General features: G+C 38.5%; 1 protein-coding gene across 1 annotated transcript; it reads right to left on the bottom strand.

Annotated features, from left to right (window-relative positions):
- Positions 1–5,318: 5,318 nt before the first annotated feature.
- LOC114536862 (fibroblast growth factor receptor 1-like) lies at positions 5,319–24,003 on the bottom strand. Its single transcript, XM_028558199.1, has 14 exons — positions 23,970–24,003; positions 23,207–23,518; positions 22,024–22,326; positions 20,140–20,451; positions 17,375–17,644; positions 16,932–17,132; positions 16,350–16,457; positions 10,385–10,581; positions 8,856–8,978; positions 8,081–8,151; positions 7,507–7,547; positions 7,250–7,346; positions 6,128–6,242; positions 5,319–5,477 (listed from the first exon to the last, which is right to left on the bottom strand). Exons 1-14 carry the CDS (start codon positions 23,971–23,973, stop codon positions 5,454–5,456), a joined length of 2,178 nt encoding a protein of 725 aa, XP_028414000.1. The 5' UTR covers positions 23,974–24,003; the 3' UTR covers positions 5,319–5,453.
- Between the last annotated feature and the right edge of the window lie 62 nt (positions 24,004–24,065).

Below are 24,065 nucleotides of genomic sequence, written 5' to 3'. Positions count from 1 at the left end.
TCCACGTCTTTTGTATTTCTTTTATATTCCATAGCCAGAATTAAAAAAATCTTATTTGAACAAGTTTACCTAAATATTTCTATACTACATGCAAGTCGAACTTACATGAAACAAGACGCCGTTCTGGCGTTAACTCCGGCGCACGTACCAGTCTTCAATATAGAGCTTCTGAACATAAACAATACAGTTCGCGTATTGTTTCGCATACAAATTCGCATTTAGATGCCTTGCGAACCTAAATGTTCGATCGCGAAATTCAGAAGCACATCGCAGTATAGAAGTTCATTTGTTCAAAAATGTAAATAAACCGCATGATACATTCGCTTCGTCTTACACTTTGCCTTTGGAATTCGTGCTTATATAGTTATATTAAATCTTCGATCCTGTGCAAACTACGCGACGTGTCAACGCGCCCATACACGACCACACATCTTGTTAAACGGCGAAATAGCAACGATATTATTAAAATAGGACCGGAATCTACATGGATTAAATATATTCTTACCCCAATTCAATTTAATCGAACAGCATTTAAAAGAACGGTTTATTTGTTCCTCTTGGAGGAATTGCTGTATCATGCGAGCGAAATCGAATCGCGCATTAGAAAAGAACCAAAGCTGTGCACCACAACTCTTGGGAGATAAGACTGGGACGAAGATAAATCCGGTCACATACACATTTTAGATACTGGAGTGTTTCGCGCCATTTCTGACTTGCGACGACGAAAAATAAAAAAAAAACAAAAACAAAGCAAAACCTGGGCGAATTTTCAACTCCGTCGCTGACGCCGGAGTAATTAATAAATATATGGTCTCGAAATGGTGGCACTCGCCACTCGATACGTGTAGTTGAAATATATGCGCAGAACGGACTTTACCTCATCTTTAATGATGATTATTGCAAACACGCGGAATTTGTCGTCTGGCTACTTTCCATTTTGAATTGTCCGCTGTGCCGAAATGAACGTAAAATCAAGAGATGTCGTCAACGCACTTGTAGACAAAATGTAGTGTCTAATCCGGTATAATAATCAATACTTGCAAATCTTACTACTCTGGTCATCCGGTGAAAGAAGATAGAACAAAATATCCGTAACGAGCCTATTTCGGTGTGAGATTCTGTTGAAAGAATTCTACAGTCTAGTCTTATGATCACATTGAAGTATATTTTAAGTTTTTCCAACTGCACTGATGATCAAATACTTACTAATTTTAACCGTTTAGCTTGATAGAGGGGAATGGGAATGGTTAAATACTCTTCGAGAATTACGCAATCGGGGTATTTTTGGTCGTTGTGTCATGGTGTTTTCCGAATATTTTATGACATAGACTCGCAGGTTTCTCCTATGGCCAGCTCTGGCTATGTCTCGGAAGATCCCCCTCCCTATGCTTTGTTATTTGCGTACATCATAAAGGCGAAACAAATGTATGACGAAAAGTGGTCAAAAGCGTATGCAGCAGGGGTGGCGGAACAGGGGGAGCTAGCCCCCAGAAGTAAAAGTGGGGGGGAGGCTTAGGGACCAGTCATTATTAATGCCGGGTAGGGGGCTGGAGGAAATTTATGAAAACAGCAAAAACTTTTTATGACCCCTTATTTTTATAACAAAATTGTTTTAGGCCCCCCCGTTATTGAGGCAACGTATTTCATAGCCCCCCCCCCTTCTCCTCCAATTTGGAATTAAATGACTCACAGTTTCGTCACTATTTCTCTTGCCCTCATACTTGTTTACTTGCATATCCTTGTTTACTTCCATATCCTCTAGAACACAACTATATGTACACTGTACACTGTATATATCCATTATTACTTTTTTGATATTACATGTTACAAACTATTCCATAGAATTTACTTTTTGTTGTCCCCCCCTTCGTGTTCAAAATTTTTGCTAGCCCCCCCTTCACTGGTCAAAAATTTTTGGTGGCCCCTCCAAATTTCCTCCGGCCCTCTACCCGGCATTAATAATGACTGGTCCCTTAGCCGTTTTCAGTTCATTGGCGTAGCCAGCCTGACGATTTTTTCCCGCTATGTAAATTTCGAGTTAATAATAATTATTCATGTCTTTAGAAAGCTATTGTTTTCACAGTCAGTGAACACAAAAAAATTAGCATAGCGGGACAAATCGACAGGCTGGCTACGCTATTGTTTCAGTTTGTGTTTGCCCATGAAAAACTACGATGAAAGCGGCAAGTAACACTCTGAAATGGCTATTTCCGAAGATCTAGAGCATTTTAATTCCAAGAAAATTTCGCTCGGCGCCAAACATGGTGGCGCCTTGTGAAATTAGCCCCCCAAAATAGATTATGTTCCGCTGCCGCCCCTGGTTTGCAGGCATTAAAATAGCGTGTCGTTGTACACACGTTGTGTCCTTGTAAAATGCGAATGTGTTCTTCTAAAAAGTGTGTACTTGAAACTAATGGACACTGTGATTGTTTATAATAACAGGACAGAGAAAGACTCATGCAGTGAGAGAGTACGCCTATGAGAGTCAGGGGCTGTTTACATGAGCCCGGTTACCCGAGATTCAACGAAGCATGAGAGGACTTTGAGGTATTGAAATAAGTTTTTATGACACCAAACAAGCACATGCTATTGTTGTGGTGATTATACGACTGCCAGGATCACGTTATCTGCTCATTTCAATACCTCAAAATCATCTCACGCTTCGTTGAATCTCGGGTAACCGGGCTCATGTAAACAGCCCCTAAGACTATATAAGAAATAGCTATTTTCAAGGATCTAAAGGGATCAAATCTAAAAAATTTTCTCGCTTGTTGGCAATAAAATAACGCCTCGTGGGAGAGAAAAGTGTGCTTTCATTGGTTCAGTCGTTAAAATAGGGAAAAAATATTTTGCAAAGGGTGCCAAAATTTGGTTTCTGATGGACTCAATTTCAAAAATTCTCCATCGAAATTTCGGGCCCTCTAAGCCGGTATACATGAAAACATACGCATTGAATTCCATACTCGGTCCGGAAACAATTTTTTTGGACGTGCGTCCCTCCTCATTGAAAATCATGCAGGCCTTGTTCTAAATAAAACCAGGCATAGCGACAGTGCGCAAATTTGCCTCCACATATTCATTTTCCAAGCGATAGTTGATCGCGTCGCGTAGCGACAGCGATCTATAGTTTCGGCTTGGTTTTTGTTTTGATCGCGTCGCGTAGCGACAGCGATGTATAGTTTCGGCTTGTTTTTTTTTATCGCGTCGCGTAGCGACAGCGATCTATAGTTTCGGCTTGGTTTTTTTTTTTTTTTTTTTCCTCTCGGGTCGACCCCCAGCGTCGCTAGCTGCGGGCCATATCACCCTAATCGGGAACCTGCGCACAGGTAAGTTGCTAGTTATATCACGTGTTGTATTCACTTTGGGCATATTTCGTTTCACCTTCGAACTTCGAAGCAGTAAAGTAGAATCAATAAAGCGATCAAAATGCTAGCAAGTGTTATCTTTATCTTTACACTCATTACACATACAACTAACTGCACACGCCGAGCAGAGTAAGCCTGCACTGAAGGATTTCAAGCAGTTTCGAAATGGGCTGTTGTGTGTTTCTCCTGCTTTCAACATGCGACTATAGTTCGGTATATTGTTCATTTTTATTATTAAGAACATTTACGACACAAAATTTGCATAGCTGGGCTGGCTACGCCGCTGTGAACGACGCGATCATAACGCCTAGTAGGCGTCTTGTTTATTTTCCTCTCGGGTCGACCCCCAGCGTCGCTAGCTGCAGGCCGTATCACCCTAATCGGGAACCTGCGCACAGGTAGGTTGATAGTTATATCACGTGTTGTATTCACTTTGGGCATATTTCGTTTCACCTTCGAAGCCGTAAAGTAGAATCAATAAAGCGATCAAAATGCTAGCAAGTGCTATCCTTATCTTTAAGGCTGCTTTCCACTTACGCGTTTTTTATACGCACGTACACGTACGGAAAATTTTAAACGCTTTTAAATTTTTATTATTTAACATCTAGGTCAACTAATGCATACTAAAATATGCAGAAAACTAAGTTCCTTCGATTTATTCACTTAGTTTTTTCAAAGGTAACATGTATAAGGATTCAGACTTTTACGTGCGTGTACGTGCGTATGAAAAACGCGTAAGTGGAATGCAGCCTTTACGCTCATTACACGTACAACTGCACACGCCGAGCAGAGTAAGCCTGCCTATAGTTCGGTATATTGTTCATTTTTATTATTAAGAACATTTATGACACAAAATTTGCATAGCTGGGCTGGCTACGCCGCTGTGAACGACGCGATCATAACGCCTAGTAGGCGTCTTGTTTCCTCTGAAATGTGTCCTTGTGAAAAATCTTTATTTTAATGACTGAGCGTATGCAAAGCTGATTGCTACACGGGCAGAAAGATGGGTTTTGATTGGCTAACGTACATAACAAAGGATGTTTTGAAAGGTCGTTGGCAATCTTCAGCGAGTTAGGTGGAATCAACCGTGGTGAAGTATTTATGCTTTTTATATTTATTTATTATTTGAGTAGAGATTTACGAATCACAGAAATGAATAAGCTTGTCTGCTTGAATACGGCCGCCAGTGTAACGATATTCGCTTGCAATAAGTAGAATTCGGGCTGTGTCCTTAATTCGAATTCGTTTCATACAAAAGCAGAATCCGCACCATCAATGAAACTGTATATACATCCAACCCTTTTAATACAGCGACAATTATTATTATTAGTGAACACTTCTGTGTAAACTAACTAAAAATTACCGAAAAAAAGCACACTCGCTCGACATACTCTGTGAAAGTTTACAAGAAACAATAGTTTAGTTACGAAGGTCTGTGTTCAGGCTAGACATCCAGTGACCACTGAGCTATACAGGGTGTCTCAAAAAAAACGCAACAACTTAACTATGCAAGTATAATATACAGCTCTAAAGCTCAATAAATAAACACCTCTGGGAATTGAAAATGTTAATCCTTCATTTAAAATGCTAAAAGTCATTTTAGCTGAACTATGGTGCAAACCCGAACAATATTGATATTTTTGCATATTTAAGTGGTTGCGTTTTTTTGAGACACCCTGTATAGCTCAGTGCCAGAAGCCCAGAGCTTTTCTAAAATGACGTTACAGTTATATAAATTCTAATTGCGCTTTTTTGTGGTGACAAAATTTCCTTAAAATAATCCCTGCTATGATCCCGGATGATATTCGGTACTCTAGTCTAAACTACTTGATGCTTATATATATATATATATATATATATATATATATATATATATATATATATATATATATATATATATATAGATAATGAAAACCCACGAATGTTTTACATTCATTTTACTTTCAACTAGTATCTTCAAATGACTCTACAAGAAAAAGCGAGATTTATACCGTGCATAACAACCCAAAGCTACACAATGCTCTTCACTACAACACTAGCTCGCCTACTGCGATTCGCCTTCCATCTCTCGGGGGACGTCAATTTTTCTCATGGAGCATTCTGATAATGAACCTGCACAAGAAATGCGCAAACTTTAAGTGAACTGTGAACACGTCATCAAAGTTATCATGATTATTAATTTCGAATTTATTTACTTACATACATGCACAGACAAACACGCTAAAACCATTACAAAGATGCGCTACCAATTATGTTATACAATAGACCTTTTTCATAAGGACGTCAAACGCGAAAAGTCTGATGTTACACAAAGTTTGATTGGCTCGGTAGTTTTGTCGAGTCCATCAAATTTCGTGCAACAACAGGCTTTCCTCGTTTGACGTCATTATAAGAAAGGTCTATTATATTAACTTTGGCGGGCATTGCGGTGTATTTTACAGGTTAAAATGATAAATTTGCCAGGCTGAAATATCAGTTTAGCCCGCAAATTTAAGCCAATCAGAAGAATGACTAAACTTGTTTACCATTGCATAATATTATATTTTATACAAAAATTGCCCTTTAAAGTTAATATAAAAGTAATATAGTTGATGTTCTTGGGCATAAATGTGTATGCAAAGGACAATTAAGAGACACTGAAGTACTGTTCTATCAGTTTGCTGCGTGGGAGTCAAACCAAAACCTAAATAGGGCTGGTTTCTTAAGATCGACAATTTTTACGAACCACATTAAAATGTTGCGAATAATGCTAATATACCAACCTCTAATTGGCCTGATTTTGGAACTCCACACAACTTTTGTAGTTGACAAACTAACTCTGAAAATGTTGGTCGTTTCAAAGGACTTTTGTACCAGCAGCTTGACATAATATTTGTTCTGCATATATGCACATATATGAAAAGAATAAAATAATCTGTAAATTTGGCATTGAAACGATCCACTATATAGTGTGCAGGGAGAATTTACTTCGTCATTTCGACACACACCCTTCGCCTCGAAGAAAATTTCTAAGCTATAAGTTGAGACGTTTGGACCAGGAGGAATTATGGAAAGGTTGCGACCATTTGGGTATAATTCTAATTTTTTTACAGTCGCGGCAATAAAAGCGTTCCGAAAAATATCGAGTAATTCATTTGCTCAAATATATCAGTTAGCTTACTGAGTAAGGAATTATTTATATTGAACAAAATCATCTTGCCTCGTCTCGCCAGTAGGCGCATAAGGCCGTAATATATCTAAATGAATGAAATTCGGAGAGCGGTTCCTATAAAGGCCCACTCAGGTTTCCGAAGCATATTAATTAAATTCTGGAAGCAAAATTTGGAATCTATGGACGCTAAAGTGTAGTCAAAATGTATTATCATTAAGTAATCTACAAGAATATTATGATGGGTTAATATTTATTTGCTTTTGGAAAGTAAAAAATTGGAAAAATGGGGCCGCGTTGCCAAATCGCGTCCTGTCTGTGTGGGCTTAAAAAAAGTAAAAACGTACACCCCCCTCATCCTGTGGCACGTTTGCGCCCCTTCCTTGACGTGACCCTGGACGTGACCTCGTTATGTAAACATGCCACATCCGCATTCTCCCTACTTACAAATAATTAGCCGAAGCATTATTGGGCAAATTTATTCCGCACATTTCAGGTCAAGCCCAAAGTAAACAAGATAAAAAGTGTACTTTTCAATGGAAGTACATATTCAATGCATAAGATGCAGGTTCAGTATAATAAACTCACAAAATGTATGAGCTAGAGTATTTTTAAACTTTAGCTTATCCAACCTTTCAAGATAAACGCCTTTCGAACAACCGGTCCCTTGTGCATAAAAACTCGCAGAAAGGTTGTTTAACTGAGCATAATTCAAGTCAAGTTTATTTATGCTTACATTTCTTGAGGACAGTGCATTGGAGGTTCCATTCTTTTTTCGTCTAACAAAGTTTGAAGAACTGACGCAGGATCAAGGTTTGGATACGGTGTTCCACCTGAAGTGAGAAATTGTTAGGGATAACCTGGAAATCTCAACTACCTATTTACAGAAGACGAGAAGAAGTAAACATTTTGAGCGTTCCCCAAATCATCAGGTTTGCACACACTACGATTTTAGAGTTAAAGCATAGTGCATGCATACAGGTGTAAACTTACCTAGAGTGAACATTTCCCACAAGACAATGCCATAAGACCACCTAAATCAATATTTCAACCGATTTATGATAATTATGACTTATCATTCATTGAGTTATATTACTCTATGTAACTAGAACTAGGGAATAAAGTATAGCCTCGAACTAAACTGAACAACGTAAAGATTCGAGGCTAGAGCAGCGAGAACCTACACCAACAACACAAATATGACGAACATTATTGTAGTTAAAACCGTTGTATGTAAAGGCCGGTCCTATATATACTACCACACGCGTGAATAAAAATAAAACATCCGATAACACTTGTCATAGAAAACTTATACTTGTCCGTAACCGGCGTAAACCAAAACACGGAAGAGCGCATGCTTTTTAATTTGTAAAGGGAGTTTAACATGTTATGAAAATAGAAAAAACTACTTCTAGTCAAGACATTCCTGGCGAAATCCCTGATTATTTCCGGTCGAATGTAAGTTTCAACAGGTTTTCGGCACACACAAAACATGCAGGTTCAGTGGCGAATTGGCAAATCAAAGTTTGACTTTCCGTATAGAAGATTAGCTACAACAATGACTTACACGTCAGTTTTCTCGTTAAATACACGATCTTGTATCGCTTCAATAGCCATCCATTTGATAGGAAGTAACCCCTGAAAATTTGTATGCGGTGACTAAAGTTAATCTGCATGTGAAGTTAAAAATGTTTCCCGGTTGAAGATATGAAATTTTCTTTCTGCTAAGAAATATATATAACTTTTATAGAATTGATTTTATTGAACCGCAATATTAAATTAGCAACCTGCATGGCATCTAGAGATCCCACTCATCTGTTGGACTGATGTTCCTAAACGCGGTGAGGTCCTCAAGAGTTCTTGTTGGCAAAATTTAGCAACGATTTTAAATAGGACCTCTTGCGTAATAGACCAACTTTTGATTTAGGCGACAAAAAGGGAATTTCCGAAAAATGCATCATAACTAAACTAAAACTTAGTAAAATTTCCAAGTTTGGCTGCAAAATAATTTTTGTAAAGTACCGAATCCAAGAAGCCAAGCGAAGTTGCCAAATTTTGTGGTCTTTTGTATTAAGCTATAATAAAACCTGGAACGCTAACTCCTCATTTTGGCTGCAAAATGTCTCCGTACCACTTGACATTTTGCAGCCAAAATGAGCAATTCGCGTTCCAGTTTTTATTATAGCTCACGGTCGGTTTTGACTTGGACAAAAGCCCTACAGGGGGACATCTTGGTGCCATTTAAGAAGTTTTTTATTTGGCATAAATCTTTTTTACAACACTCACTGCATGTGTAGAGATCTATTATAGTGCGCTTGTTATATCGTATATATGATACCAACCGAAGTTTTCTTCACATATTCCAGGTCATAGTACACATCGCGTGCCAAACCGAAATCTGAAATCTTGGCAATATACTCCTGGCTTATCAACACATTGCGGGCTGCTAAGTCGCGGTGAATGCACTGAAAGGAAAAGTAACTTTAATATTAGCACAATTTTGAACTTCTTTATGATTTTCAGTAGCGTAGCCAGCCTGACGATTTTGTCCCGCTATGTAAATTTCGAGTTATTATAATTATTCATTTCTTTACAAATTCATTGTTTTTACAGTCAATGAACACCAAAATATTAGCATAGCGGGACAAATCATCAGGCTGGTTACGCTACTGATGATTTTATCTATAAAACAAGACGCCTACTAGGCGTTATATGATCGCGTCGTTCACAGCGGCGTAGCCAGCCCAGCTATGCAAATTTTGTGTCGTAAATGAACAGCCCATTTTGAAACTGCTTGAAATCCTTTAGTGCAGGCTTACTCTGCTCGGCGTGTGCAGTTAGTTGTATGTGTAATGAGTGTAAAGATAAAGATAGCATTTTGATCGCTTTATTGATTCTACTTTACTGCTTCGAAGTTCGAAGGTGAAACGAAATATGCCCAAAGTGAATACAACACGTGCATGATATAACTAGCAACTTACCTGTGCGCAGGTTCCCGATTAGGGTGATATGGCCTGCAGTTAGCGACGCTGGGGGTCGACCCGAGAGGAAAAAAATAACAAGACGCCTACTAGGCGTTATATGATCGCGTCGTTCACAGCGGCGTAGCCAGCCCAGCTATGCAAATTTTGTGTCGTAAATGTTCTTAATAATAAAAATGAACAATATACCGAACTATAGTCGCATGTTGAAAGCAGGAGAAACACAAAACAGCCCATTTCGAAACTGCTTGAAATCCTTTAGTGCAGGCTTACTGTGCTCGGCGTGTGCAGTTAGTTGTATGTGTAATGAGTGTAAAGATAAAGATAACACTTGCTAGCATTTTGATCGCTTTATTGATTCTACTTTACTGCTTCGAAGTTCGAAGGTGAAACGAAATATGCCCAAAGTGAATACAACACGTGATATAACTAGCAACTTACCTGTGCGCAGGTTCCCGATTAGGGTGATATTGCCCGCAGCTAGCGACGCTGGGGGTCGACCCGAGAGGAAAATAAAAAAAAAAAAAAACCAAGCCGAAACTATAGATCGCTGTCGCTACGCGACGCGATCAATTAATGACCTTATTTACAAAATGATCGAACCTTAGTTACAGACAAATACCAACAATAGGTAATATATAGCTAGAGCTAGTTAAAAGGATTCGATTTTAATTTCACTTTCCAAAGCAAGAAGAGCTTTTTAGTAAAATTCCGACATATTTGGCTATTTATACTTTTTGGTAAACGATATCATAACCCTTCAGCGTTGTTTACATTATAGTTCATTGACCGACGTGCTTTTCTTGCACGTAGTTTCAGGTTTTTAAGGTAGCTGCACTAGATGTGACACCATTCGTGCGCGCTAGCTTTTATATAATTATAGTATTTACCTTTCTAGAAAGTAAATATTCCATTCCTTTGGCGATATGTAGAGCAAAATTCGCAATATTTATGACAGTTAGTTGACCATTGTCAATCGAGTCCTTCCATTCTGGTTCGTAAATATCCCGTCTTGTTCTGAGAAATTCCTTGAGATTCCCATGAGGACAATATTCCAGGATAATAAGAGGTGCAAGGTCTGTATCAACTAAAAAATATAATATCCATTCCTTCAGTAACTGTCTTGTTGCCCTAATTTACCAGGATAGCTAAAAAAATGAAAAAGATGGAAATGGAACTGAATTCGAAAGTTCATTGTTTATCATCATAGATTCAACATGCATAACGAAGCTCAGTTATCAAAATGGATAGTATAGATCTATCAGTACCATGCATCTAGATAAAACTGGCCATGGTTTCATACAGTACTATACCTCAAAATTTTATTTCTCTATTTTGTAATTATAGAATATTTTGCTGTAACTATATTATATAGAGTGCCGACCCATTATGATCACACGACATTGAACACACGACATGGCGGAGTGCCAGGAGATTTTGCGCTCTTCGATTAACTCGAATGCCAACAGTAATTCCCAACCATCGGATGGAGATATCGATTCTACACAATCAAACAACGATAACAACGTCATTTGTGGTCAACTAAACTCCCACTTGAAACTCTCCTGGTCAGGAGATTTCGAATCTCTCAAACGATTTGTAGATTTGAATATTGATCTTAACGGTACTTGGAAATCACCGGGAGACGAGCGAAAATCCTACAGCAATGGCCAAACGACAATAATGTGGTGGAGAAAACAGAAGAAACTCCAACTCAGTGGCAGAGAAGCCAATAGAATCAAAAAGCAGTTTTGTAACATCCTAATGGGCGAAGCAACGCTTGGCCTTGGCCTACCACGCTTGAATGACGAGAGCGGAGCAAGTAGCGAGCCACCCAAAAAACTTTCTGATCAGTGTTCATGTACTCAAATCACAACTGATCTCGACGGTATTAGACTCGATATCGAGATATTACAATCAAAAACCGATGCCCTACAATCTTTAGCAAACGTACAAGAAGGTCGTTCATTCCCTGGCCACAACATTAACAAATTTGAATTGCAAATGCAAGAATTCTCAAAGGAAACAGGAAAAATAAAACAGATGGAAAGAGACCTAATTGAAATCAAACGTATGGTCAATAAAGGAACAGGCGAACGACAGCTAAATCCGGATAAAGATCAAATTCCTAACATCATATTACTCGAAGATACGATACCCTCAACTTGCAAGCCTAACGAGGCCGAGGAAAATCCGGCAATTACCGCCCCCACAAATCCAAATGTCAAACAGGCTAATGATAACGACCATATGCACAAAGAACCCACCCCTCTTTCATATAAAAACAAAGGCAATACTCGAGCGATTAAAGATCAAAAGATGCAAATCAGGTCATATAGACAACAACAAAGCAAAGAATACACCCACTACCATCTGAACGAACAGCTACGTTCATATAAAGCGAAACACAGAGATATACATAAGAACACATATCCAAAAGAAACCAAAGTATCCAGTAACTACACTCAAACCAATCGGCCCCACATTTCTACAAAAAACCCAAAATCCCAAAAGTCCTCCTTTGGCTCGAGTAGACAGGACAACCGGCGGACTTTCCCACCAAAAGCCAACACTAATAACAGCGCTAACCGCCGGAAATCTGATCGCAGAAACAGGCCTCCTTTTCACCGGAGATTGACAAACCATACACCGGCCAAATATCGGACACGTGTAAACAGCCCACCACCATATCAGGTAAAACACCTAAGGAAGTTACCATCGTACCAATCACATTGCCTAAACAAACCACTTACCTACCAGTCATTGGGCCAGAACCAATTCCCGCCTTTCCATGTACACCACCCACAGCAGTCAACTCTGAGCCAACGTCCCCAATCACCCATTTACAAACAATACTTCCGCCAAGCCTACCAACCCATCAATCGTACTGTAGACCAGAATGGAACATGGGTCTAGATAACGATGCATGCCACGTCGATCCCTCACGAAATCCTGATAAAGTCTATCCGATACCTGTGAGGATTACGAATCACAATGTTAAATTAATTAACAAACGAAATACCAAGCAAAACAAGCTTTTACGAAATCCCAATATGATCGACATTCCTACCACTGAAGGCAGGTCTTGGAATGAACACTCGACCCTGAAAGACCTTAGTATAGAACGGGACACTCCGCAAAATTATAACATTTCAAAGTCCCCCCATTTCCGTCTGGTACACTTAAATATAAGGTCTCTACGAAATACCTCCCATTGGATCCAATTCGCCGAATTTGTTTCAAAGACAAGGATTGAGGCAATAACATTATCAGAGACTTGGTTAAACACAACCATACCAAATGCCGAGATCAACTTGGAGGGCTATAAAATTTATCGCCAAGACCGCCTCCACAAAAGAGGAGGAGGGGTAGCTGCGTACATTCGGAGTGATATTAAGGTCACCGTACTGAAGGAAATATCATCAGTTTCCACCGATTACTTCCAGCAGCTTTGGCTCAAACTTCAGACTAAAAAGTTAAGATCTATCCTGCTCTGTGTATCATATAGACCACCAGACTGCCCGCCGTCCTGCCTAGAAAACAACCTAAAAGCAAGTTATATGCAAGCCGCCATGCAGGACAAACCCATATTTATTTTGGGAGACCTCAATTGCAACACCATGAAGGTCACCGCTGAGACCACAGCATTGGAAAACTTCATGTACGAGATGAACTTAAAGCAATTGATCACTTCACCAACCAGGATCACAAACACTTGTGAATCACTAATCGACGTAATCATAACTTCATCACCCAACCTTGTCCATCAAAGTGGTGTTATGGACACACTCATAAGCGACCACCTACCAGTATACACCGCGTTAAACATGAAACTTCCTAAGCCATCAGTACAGAGCATCCTGACGCGAAGCTATAAAAGCTATGATAGTTCAAAGTTCATTACCCATCTTGGTACAAGATCACAAGAACTCATTTCTATCTTTTTCGATTCCAATGTCAATTCAAAACTCAGAAAACTTAATGATGTCCTCTCTACTACTTTGGCTGTCCATGCTCCAATTAAAGAGGTCAAGATTCGACGTCGATCCTGTCCATTTGTTACTGCTGACATCAAAAAACAAATGATCTACAGAGACCAGCTACATCGTCGATACAAACAGACACGAGAAATGGAGGACTGGAAGAACTTTAAAACAGTCCAAAAATCAATCAAATCCACCTTAAAAGTCGCAGAGAAAGACTACGTCCGCACTGAAGTTAATACACATAAAGACAAACCTGGGTCACTTTGGAAAGTAATTCATAGCCGCATTCCGTCTAGAGACAAAACAACCCCAATATACAGCAAAAACCAGGAAGAGGTTGCCAACGATTTTAACAGTTTTTTCCAGTCAGTAGGGATAACAGCCGCCGAAACAGCTACGCAACTGGCCTTAGATAATAACATCAATATATCTTCCATGTCTGCCTGTGAAATCAAGAACCTACAATGTCCGATCGAAGAGTCATTCCACTTCATACCTGTTACCTGTGCGGAAATTGAACGCATACTAACATCTATGCCATCAAATAAATCACCAGGTCCCGACAAAATCAGTATGAGAACTATTAAAGACTGCCTCCAAGTAATCTTAGGCCCCCTGACGGATATCATCAACAGTTCATTTACAACTAATACGTTTCCAGAAGCCTGGAAAATAGCAGAAATCATACCAATATTAAAAGAAGGGGATCACGAAATAGCCTCCAACAACCGTCCCCTCTCAATGCTCAATGTAATCTCGAAGGTATGTGAGAAAGCGGCCTTAAATCAATTCACGAGTTTTTTAACCGGACCGGCCACCTTACGGCACACCAGAGTGGAAACAGAAAGTACCATTCAACGGAAACCCTCAATATATTAGTAAACGATTTTTTCCTGAACGCAATGGATAACAAAGAGCTATCTGCCCTTATTCTGTTAGATCTGTCCAAAGCCTTCGATAGCATCGACCACACAATATTGCTTCAAAAACTAAGCAATATTGGAGTATCTCGTAAGGCTCTAAATTGGTTTAGAAGCTACCTTTCAGACAGAAAGCAATACGTACGCATTGGCTCTGCAGTATCAGAAACTCTTTCAATCACTCATGGCGTCCCACAAGGGGCAATATTGTCACCTCTGTTATTTTGCATCTATATAAACGACCTTCCAACAGCACCAAAAACAGCTAAGTTAGAATCATTTGTGGATGATTCGAAATATTCATGTCCTTTCCAATCACGAATATAATCGATGCAAAAAGTAACATAGAAGAGGATCTTAAGAGGATTGCAACATGGTGTTTCGCAAATAAGCTGTTAATTAAAACCCTGAAAAGACAAAAATTAATGCTAATAGGCACTCGACCAAGTTAATCGGAAACCTTACTGAAGGACTGGTTATCTCGTTCCTAGGAAAAGAGATCACACCTTCCTCTTACGCCAAAGACCTAGGGCTATTCATGGACAGTTATTTAAGTTATGATCATCATATACGACACGTCATATCATCTTCAATGGCAAAAACTGTACCAAATAAATAGAGTAAAGGACAGCTTTGATAGCGAAACCCTCCACACGATTGTCAATTGCCCTAGTGATGAGCAGATTGTATTACTGCTCTACGGTGTGGTCGAATACATCGGCAACAAACATAAAAAAACTCGAAAAAGTACAAAATTTTGCTTGTAGGATCATAACAAATACAAGGAAATACGACCACATAACACCAGTACTACAGGCGATCGGTTGGCTCCCAGTCAAGGAACATTTACAGTACAGAGATACACTAATGGCTTATAAATGCATGAACGAACTTGCACCGCCGTACTTATGTGACCAGTTTTTAAAACGAAATGCAGTTCACAACAAGAACACCCGGAATAAAGACGACCTTGACATTCCCCCATGCAAAACAACATCAGGTCAAAGAAGTTTTTGCTATAGAGCAATAAAAATCTGGAACATTTTAGATAAAGATTTTAAAAAACTACCTTTTAAAACATTTAAGAAGCACTTAAAGAAAAATATGTTAGCAAATAACGTTAACGGAAACCTATCTTAGTTAAAGTATTAAAATCTTAGTATAACTATATAACTAGGATTTCTCTTAATTGTAAACATATTTTATAAACATAGCATAGTCAATAACGTAATTGTAGATAGAAATATACCTATTTTTAGCCTTGTTAGTACATACTGAAAAGCCCTATTGGGAGTATGTTTTATGTATAATAATAATAATAATAATTATATCTTTCCACGAATTCTAGTCTGAGTTTGGGTTTTTTTTTTGTTCACAGTATACTAAGAGAAAAATCGTGCCTAATATATTGCCATGTTCTTCTCGCAAAAAATGTGAAAATCTAAAATATCATTTTAGCCACAAATGGATCATGTCCGGTACGTTAGAGCGATAAAAACTCCGTTTATCTCAGTATCAATTTACTTCTACCTTTGGTAGATGCACCAAGTATCCGAGGTAGCTGCATTTTCATGTTCACCAACGTGAATTAGACTGAATTTTTATTTCAGTACGTTATTTTATTCAACGTGAATTAGACTGAATTTTTATTTCACTATACATAGTACTGTATACTATATACCTCAAAATTTTATTTCTCTATTTTATAATTATAGAATATTTTGCTGTAACTATATTATATCTTCCCACAAATTCTAGTCCGGGTTTGGTTTATTTTTTGTTCACAGTATATTAAAAGAAAAATCGTGCGTAATATATTGCCATTTTTTCCTCGCAAAAAATGTGAAAATCCAATCAAATCTAAAATATCATTATAGCCACAAATGGATCATATCTGGTACGTTAGAGCGATAAAAACTCCGTTTATCTCAGTATCAATTTACTTCTACCTTTGGTAGATGCACCAAGTATCCGAAGTACATTTTCATGTTCACCAACGTGAATTAGAATTTTTATTTCAGATATAAGATCTGAAAGTTCCGTTTGTGTGTAATTGCCTATACAATTTGAAAAACATTACAATGATTAATGTGCCTTAATAGTGAGCTTAAGCAAGTGACGTTTTTGACAACACGTACGTTGACCGGAAGTAAAGTTTTTATTTTTCACCAATCACAATCCTTGACCCAGTCTTTTGGCGTTACTCATGCCGTTTGTGTTGTCAAAAACGTCGCTTGCTTAAGCTCACTAATGTTTCTAAGTAGGGAGATAGGTAGGCAGGTATATATAGGTATATAAGTGGGTGGGTAGGTATATAGGTAGATAGGCAGGCAGGTAGGTATATAAGTAGGGGGGTAGGTATAGGTAGGTAGATACGCAGGTATATAGGTGTGTAGGTAGGTGGATGGGTAGGTATAGGTAGGTAGATAGGTAGGTGGGTAAGTATAGATAGATATAGGAAGTGAAGATTTAATCACGTTAACAAATAGTGCATGGCAAGCCAACGTGAATGCAGTTTTTCATTTTCCTACCTTTGAGTGTCTTGACTGCGGTGTCGACAACATCGCCATCGTTTATACTGACAGAAAAACTTGGTTTCTTAACACGTCTAAGTGAAAAGCGGTGTTTGCGTGGTGCATCCCTTAATGCATTTCTTTGCTTCTGAAAGTGTGCCATCCCAACCGCACGAGCGAAGTACACAACACCGAAAGCGCCAGAACCTAATTCGTTTTCTAAAATAGCATTTGCAAAAGACGTAGAACTGAGAAATTTTGCATGTGACGCGCGGAAGAGCGAACCATTCTTGCACGCACAATTTGTAACATATTTACACCCGAAATATTATCATTATTATGTCGACAAAAGCAAGGGTTTCAAGATTGCCACCAGTTTTGAAGCTTGTTATACCATCGACAACTAACAACATTCAAGAAAACTAAACATCTTGACTCGATCTTGAGAACATATATCTTACCTAAAAGGATATTCTCTCTTGGAAACTCCCACTCTGACAAGTATGGCAACTTGTTTGTTTGCTCGTGGATAAATTTACCTTGATCGAGTATCTGGATGTAATCTCTGTAATGCGGCATCGTGCAGAGGTAAAAGCCACCAAGCATTTTCTTTCTTCTGTAGAGAATGGCGCCGAAGCACAAGATGAGCAAAGCGACGATACCGGAAACGACGATAATCACAATCAAGTACGATTCTGAGAACGATTTACCACCACTTGTTAGATAAAGTGCTAGAATAGAAAAAGGTATAGATTAATTATTTCTAAATTTGGAATGCATTCAGTGGGGTTGCAAGACTTAAAGAGGGCCTGCCCTTAATATACACTGCTTCGGTTCTTCATTCTGTTTGTTCTGTTCAAAACATCCCAAGTGAATTCATCAACTCCTAAACTGTTGTTTGCCACACATTTATACAGCATCCTGTAAACCATTTGCCCGTTCACGCGCAATGTGTTTTTGCGTACAATAACGGCAGTCCTGAGGCGTGCAGTAACGTCACTCCATCCATGCTTCTCATTTCTGTATTTCCACCGAATGGTAGGTGATGGATGTCCTTCATCCACCTTGCACACCAGATTCAAAGGCGAGTTTTCATTTACGCTTATCGTCTTATTTCGGGATGGCTCATGAACGTTGATTTTTGGCTTCACTACATTGAATTAGAGTACGTATTAATGGGCAGGGTGCTTGCACTGTTGGATCAGCATTAATTTTGACCATTAAAACAGCGTGATTATCCATGGTCGAGTATACCGTTTTCCCGCACATTCGATCACCTTGGAGTATACCGTTTTCCGGCCATATTCGATGCTTGCAAGTTGCAACTTTATATAGATGCTTGTATATAATCACCAAACATTCTTGAAAGTTTACAAAGCACCAGAATTAGATCATTAAACCTGCGTGGTTATATATATCAAAATATATTATTTGACATCATAACCAAAGCATGGTTATATTGTTTAATGTTTGTATGTGAGCGCCAAACATGCTGGAAACTTTACATAGGACATTAAGCATTTGACCATTAAAACAGCGTGGTTCCTCTTATAATTTAATCCTCCGCTTAAGACATACGAAGAACAACTACAGCGCCATAGTCAAACTTGCAAGAGGAGCCTCTTTGCATGGTTGTTTGTATTTTCAATGTTTGCATATGAGCGCCAAACATGCTGGAAAGTTTACATAGAACAAGCATTTGACCTTTAAAACAGCGTGGTTATCCATATCAAAATATTTGACATCATAACCAAAGCATGGTTATATTGTTTAATGTTTGTATATGAACGCCAAACATGCTGGAAACTTTACAAAGTATCTACTATTTCGAAAGAAACCTAAAATTTAGAGGCATTTGCGGCCATTTCAGATTAATTATTTAATTAATTATTAATTATTAATTATAGGTTAATTATTTCTAAACTTAAAACGCATTCTGTGGGGTTGCAAGACTCAAAGAGGGCCTTGCCTTAATATACACTACTTCGGTTCTTAATTTCTTCTCGGTATTTTTGTCAAGATCTACTGTGGCATGAAGTTATCTCAAAGGCAAATGCGCAGGATTTCGTCTCCTACCTTCTCTGTTTGTTTCGTTCAAAATATTCCAAGTGAATGCATCAACTCCTAAACTGTTGTTTGCCACACATTTATACAGCATCCTGTAAACCATTTGCCCGTTCACGCGCAATGTGTTTTTGCGTACAATAACGGCAGTCCTGAGGCGTGCAGTAACGTCACTCCATCCATGCTTCTCGTTTCTGTATTTCCACCGAATGGTTGGTGATGGATGTCCTTCATCCACCTTGCACACCAGATTCAAAGGCGAGTTTTCATTTACGCTTATCGTCTTATTTCGGGATGGCTCATGAACGTTGATTTTTGGCTTCACTACATTGAATTAGAGTACGTATTAATGGGCAGGGTGCTTGCACTGATGGATCAGCATTAATTTTGACCATTAAAACAGCGTGATTATCCATGGTCGAGTATACCGTTTTCCGGCACATTCGATCATGGTGGAGTATACCGTTTTCCGGCCATATTCGATGCTTGCAAGTTGCAACTTTATATAGATGCTTGTATATAATCACCAAACATTCTTGAAAGTTTACAAAGCACCAGAATTAGATCATTAAACCTGCGTGGTTATATATATCAAAATATATTATTTGACATCATAACCAAAGCATGGTTATATTGTTTTTTGTTTGTATGTGAGCGCCAAACATGCTGGAAACTTTACATACGACATTAAGCATTTGACCATTAAAACAGCGTGGTTCCTCTCATAATTTAATCCTTCGCTTAAGACATACGAAGAACAACTACAGCGCCATAGTCAAACTTGCAAGAGGAGCCTCTTTGCATGGTTGTTTGTATTTTTAATGTTTGTATATGAGCGGCAAACATGCTGGAAAGTTTACATAGAACAAGCATTTGACCTCTAAAACAGTGTGGTTATCCATATCAAAATATTTGACATCATAACCAAAGCATGGTTACATTGTTTAATGTTTGTATATGAACGCCAAACATGCTGGAAACTTTACAAAGTATCTACTATTTCGAAATAAACCTAAAATTTAGAGGCATTTGCGGCCATTGGGGTTGCAAGACTCAAAAATATACACTACTTCGGTTCTTAATTTCTTCTCGGTATTTTAATCAAGATCTACTGTGGCATGAAGTTATCTCAAAGGTAAATGCGCAGGATTTCGTCTCCTACCTTCTATGTTTGTTTCGTTCAAAATATTCCAAGTGAATGCATCAACTCCTAAACTGTTGTTTGCCACACATTTATACAGCATCCTGTAAACCATTTGCCCGTTCACGCGCAATGTGTTTTTGCGTACAATAACGGCAGTCCTGAGGCGTGCAGTAACGTCACTCCATCCATGCTTCTCGTTACTGTATTTCCACCGAATGGTTGGTGATGGATTTCCTTCATCCACCTTGCACACCAGATTCAAAGGCGAGTTTTCTTTTACGCTTATCGTCCTATTTCGGAATGTCTCATCAATGTTGAGTTTTGGCTTCACTACATTGAATTAGAGTGCAAATTAATGAGCAGGGTGCTTGCACTGATGTCACGAATTTCTCAGTAGCAAAACCTTTTAGAAATGACAGGGACCGCGGGGCAGGGTGGCTCGCCGGGCTTTAGCCCCACCAATAATTTTTCCGTAATTAGTCTTTGATTACGAATATTTTTTAGTTCGCTCAAATTTCAAGGAATATCTTTATAGCAATTCAGTGTATTTTTTCTTACAAGTATATGCAGTGTATCTTATCTTGAATGCTATCGAAACTTTTACTTCTTCAAAGTATATTTTAATAACCAAACAAATGAGTATTTCAACGATATCTGTCATGATAAATCCGCCATGTTTACAAATGGATTGAAATTAGTTATGTTCAGCACATAAATATGTTTGGCCAAAGTAAAGAAAAAAACAGAGACAAAAAGGACAAGCATTTGACCATTAAAACAGCGTGTTTATCCATTTCGAAATGATTTGACATCATAACCAAACATGCATGGTTATATTTTCCGGTATATTCGACCATGGTCTAATATACCATTTATACCCTTTTCGGTTTCGAATATACCTTTTCCGGTGTTTCGACCATGGTCGAATATACCGTTTTCCGGCCACATTCGACCATGGTCGAGTATAGCGTTTTCCGGTGTATTCGACCATGGTCGAGTATAGCGTTTTCCGGCACATTCGACCATGGTCGAGTATAGCGTTTTCCGGCACATTCGACCATGGTCGAGTATAGCGTTTTCCGGCACATTCGACCATGGTCGAGTATAGCGTTTTCCGGCCATATTCGACCATGGTCGAGTATAGCGTTTTCCGGCCATATTCGACTATGGTCGAGTATACTGTTTTTCGGCTATATTCGATGCTTGCAAATTGCATTTATATAGATGTTTGTATATGAGTACCAAACATGCTTGAAACTTTACATATAGGACCAGCAATTGACCATTAAAACAGCGTGATTATCCATGGTCGAGTATATTGTCTGTGTACCGTTTTCCGGCACATTCAACCATGGTCGAGTACACCGTTTTCCAGCCTATTCGATGCTTGCAAGTTGCAACTTAAGTTGCAACTTAATATAAATTTATATCGATGTTTGTACATGAGCACCAAACATGCTTGAAACTTTACATATAGCACCAGAATTAGACCATTTAACCAAAGCATGGTTATATTTTTCAATGTTTGTATATGAGCACTATAAGCATGCTTGCAACTTTACATAGGACAAACATTTGACCATTAAAACAGCGTGGTTATCCATGTCAAAATATTTGACATCATAACCAAAGCATGGTTATATTGTTTATAGTTTGTATATGAGCGTCAAACATGCCGGGGGGGGGGAACTTTACAAAGTATCTACTATTTCCCATTAATCCTTAAATTGAAAGGAATTTGCGGTCATTTCAGAGGCCTATGTGTTTTTTGAAATTTTCCCGGACTCTCCTAGCAGGCGCGCAGTTCCGAGCCCCAGTAATACGAAAAACGCTCCGCGGTCCCTGAATGAGTTATTGTGATGACCTTTTTAAACAACCTATTAATATGGAAAACGTAATTACCCAAAATGTTAAGCGAAAAATTCGCAGTAGCTTTTCCGTTCAAGTTCTCAGCCACGCAATGAATCCTTATACCATCGTGAAGTGAATATTTCACATTGGAGATATAAATATCGGGAAAATGATCTTTTGAATTATTTACAATGTCATTGACGTCTGCATCACTCTTAACACTGTGAAGTTCGCATTTAACTCGAGGTTTAGGATATCCGATGGCCATAATTGTCATATTCCATGATTCTCCTTCTTCCAGTGTTACCACGTTTGATGTTACATTGCTTATAACGAATGTTGGTTTGACATACTCTATTAAAATCATAAAGAAATGATCGATTGAAGTTTGGAAAATTGGTGAAAAGGATAAGGATAATATTTTAGTTGACAGGCAGAATCCTAGCTATTGACGTTTGTGCGTTATATAAACGAAACTTTATTGATGGACAGTAATGATCATTGTGCATCCGAGACCGGTTGTACGATCGTTCTAAAATTGCCCTTTGTTTGGTATAACTTTATTCAATTAAACCTTATATTATATGGCAAGCGTCACTTCCGGTGAAATGGAGCTCAGTGATTAGCTGAAAAAAATTTTCAACGCTCCATTACTTTCCCGTAATGGACCGGCGTTACAAGCGTTACCGGCGTTACCGACGATCCATTACGAGATGAAAAACAGAGAAATTCTGAATGAAAAAGGCACAAATAAATGCTCAAGAGAAAATCTAATTGATTTTGAAATTAATAAGGCGTCTCCAGACAGTTAGGTAAACTAAATAATTCAATATTTCGTTTTTATTTTTTTAAATGCGTACCAGGCTACTAATACGAATTCATGCAATTCTTGTTTGTTTTAAGTGCAAATACATGCCTTATGCCATATAATAAACTTTTTATTAACCTCGCTTGCTCGGTCTTTACCGAGAAATATCGGACCTCGATGTTTTTGCACAAACCTCACTCTTTGACCTCGATCCGATATTTCTTGCTAAAAACCTCGCGCTCGGTTAATAAGAAGTTAGTAATCTTAAATTAGGCATCCTTCTTAATTATTTTTAACTCAGATGAAGAGCTGTAATTTTATTGCTTAGTTTTATAGATTTCACTCTACAACACACCGTTTTAAATATATAAAAAGACTAATGCCGCTTTTAGTGGGTGAAACAGTTACAACAGTCCACGTAATTACCTTTGCTCGCGAGAAAAACACTGTCTTCAGCAGTCCATTCCACAAGAGACCTTCCAGCAACACATACGTACAGACCGCTTTCACTTTTGCCGAATTTATTTATGGTCAAAGATCGTGTCAATCTTCCTTTCTCACGAAAATTTAGTCTGTCACTGGCAATCTTTTTGGGTTTACCACCTGTGGCGCTTCCTTTTAACCAAGCAAGACTGTAGCCTTTATCTGATATTTCACATATTAGTTTCACTGTAGCATCAAATTCAATAGAGCTGTTTGGTTTGTTTTTGATAATCGGATACAGGAACGCTTTTCCATCTGCGAAGAAGAATATACAAAGTAAGAATGAACGTGATAAACGAAGGAAAAGTATAACAAATTAGGTAAGGATAAATAACCATATATACTAATGTATTTCCATTTAATCGCAACTAGAAGCTATTTTTCATGCCGTGTGAAAGATTTTGGATGTAAATTTTAATCAACCACTTTTACATCGTTACGACATGCAACTACGCGACTAAATTGAAACCAGGCTTGACGAATGTTAAACGACTGAGGTGATGGAAAGAAGGTATTTGGTTGCGCGATAAATGTGAGCGTGAGGTGTAGTGGAGTTGATGGAAGAGGGTTGAGTTGATTGGTAGATGGGTGAGGTTTAGTGGGGGTGGGCGAAGAGAATGGAAACACTAGAGTGAAGGAATGGTTAATTTTTCTGAACATGTACAAGTCTAATCTAATAAATATAAGACACACGAGAGTAACTCACTCATGTTAACCTCGAGTCCTCCAACCCGCTTTGTTTTTCCACAAACATCGCAAGAATACGACCCAGCATCAGCAACGTTTATGTTTGTCAAATTAA

The sequence above is a fragment of the Dendronephthya gigantea genome, unplaced genomic scaffold (assembly GCF_004324835.1).
Source record: "Dendronephthya gigantea isolate DGI-Jeju-01 unplaced genomic scaffold, DenGig_1.0 000149F, whole genome shotgun sequence".
Classification (NCBI taxonomy): Eukaryota; Metazoa; Cnidaria; class Anthozoa; order Malacalcyonacea; family Nephtheidae; genus Dendronephthya; species Dendronephthya gigantea.
Note: the sequence above shows the minus strand (reverse complement) of the source record. Positions and strands in the feature narration are given on the sequence as shown.

Excerpts from the sequence above, each read along its gene's own strand:
- LOC114536862 (XM_028558199.1), bottom strand. Across the intron at positions 17,645-20,139 it reads GAACGAAACAAACATAGAAG|CACTTTATCTAACAAGTGGT; the intron begins GTAGGAGACGAA and ends TTTCTATTCTAG. Across the intron at positions 10,582-16,349 it reads ACTTGGTGCATCTACCAAAG|TTGATACAGACCTTGCACCT; the intron begins GTAGAAGTAAAT and ends TATATTTTTTAG.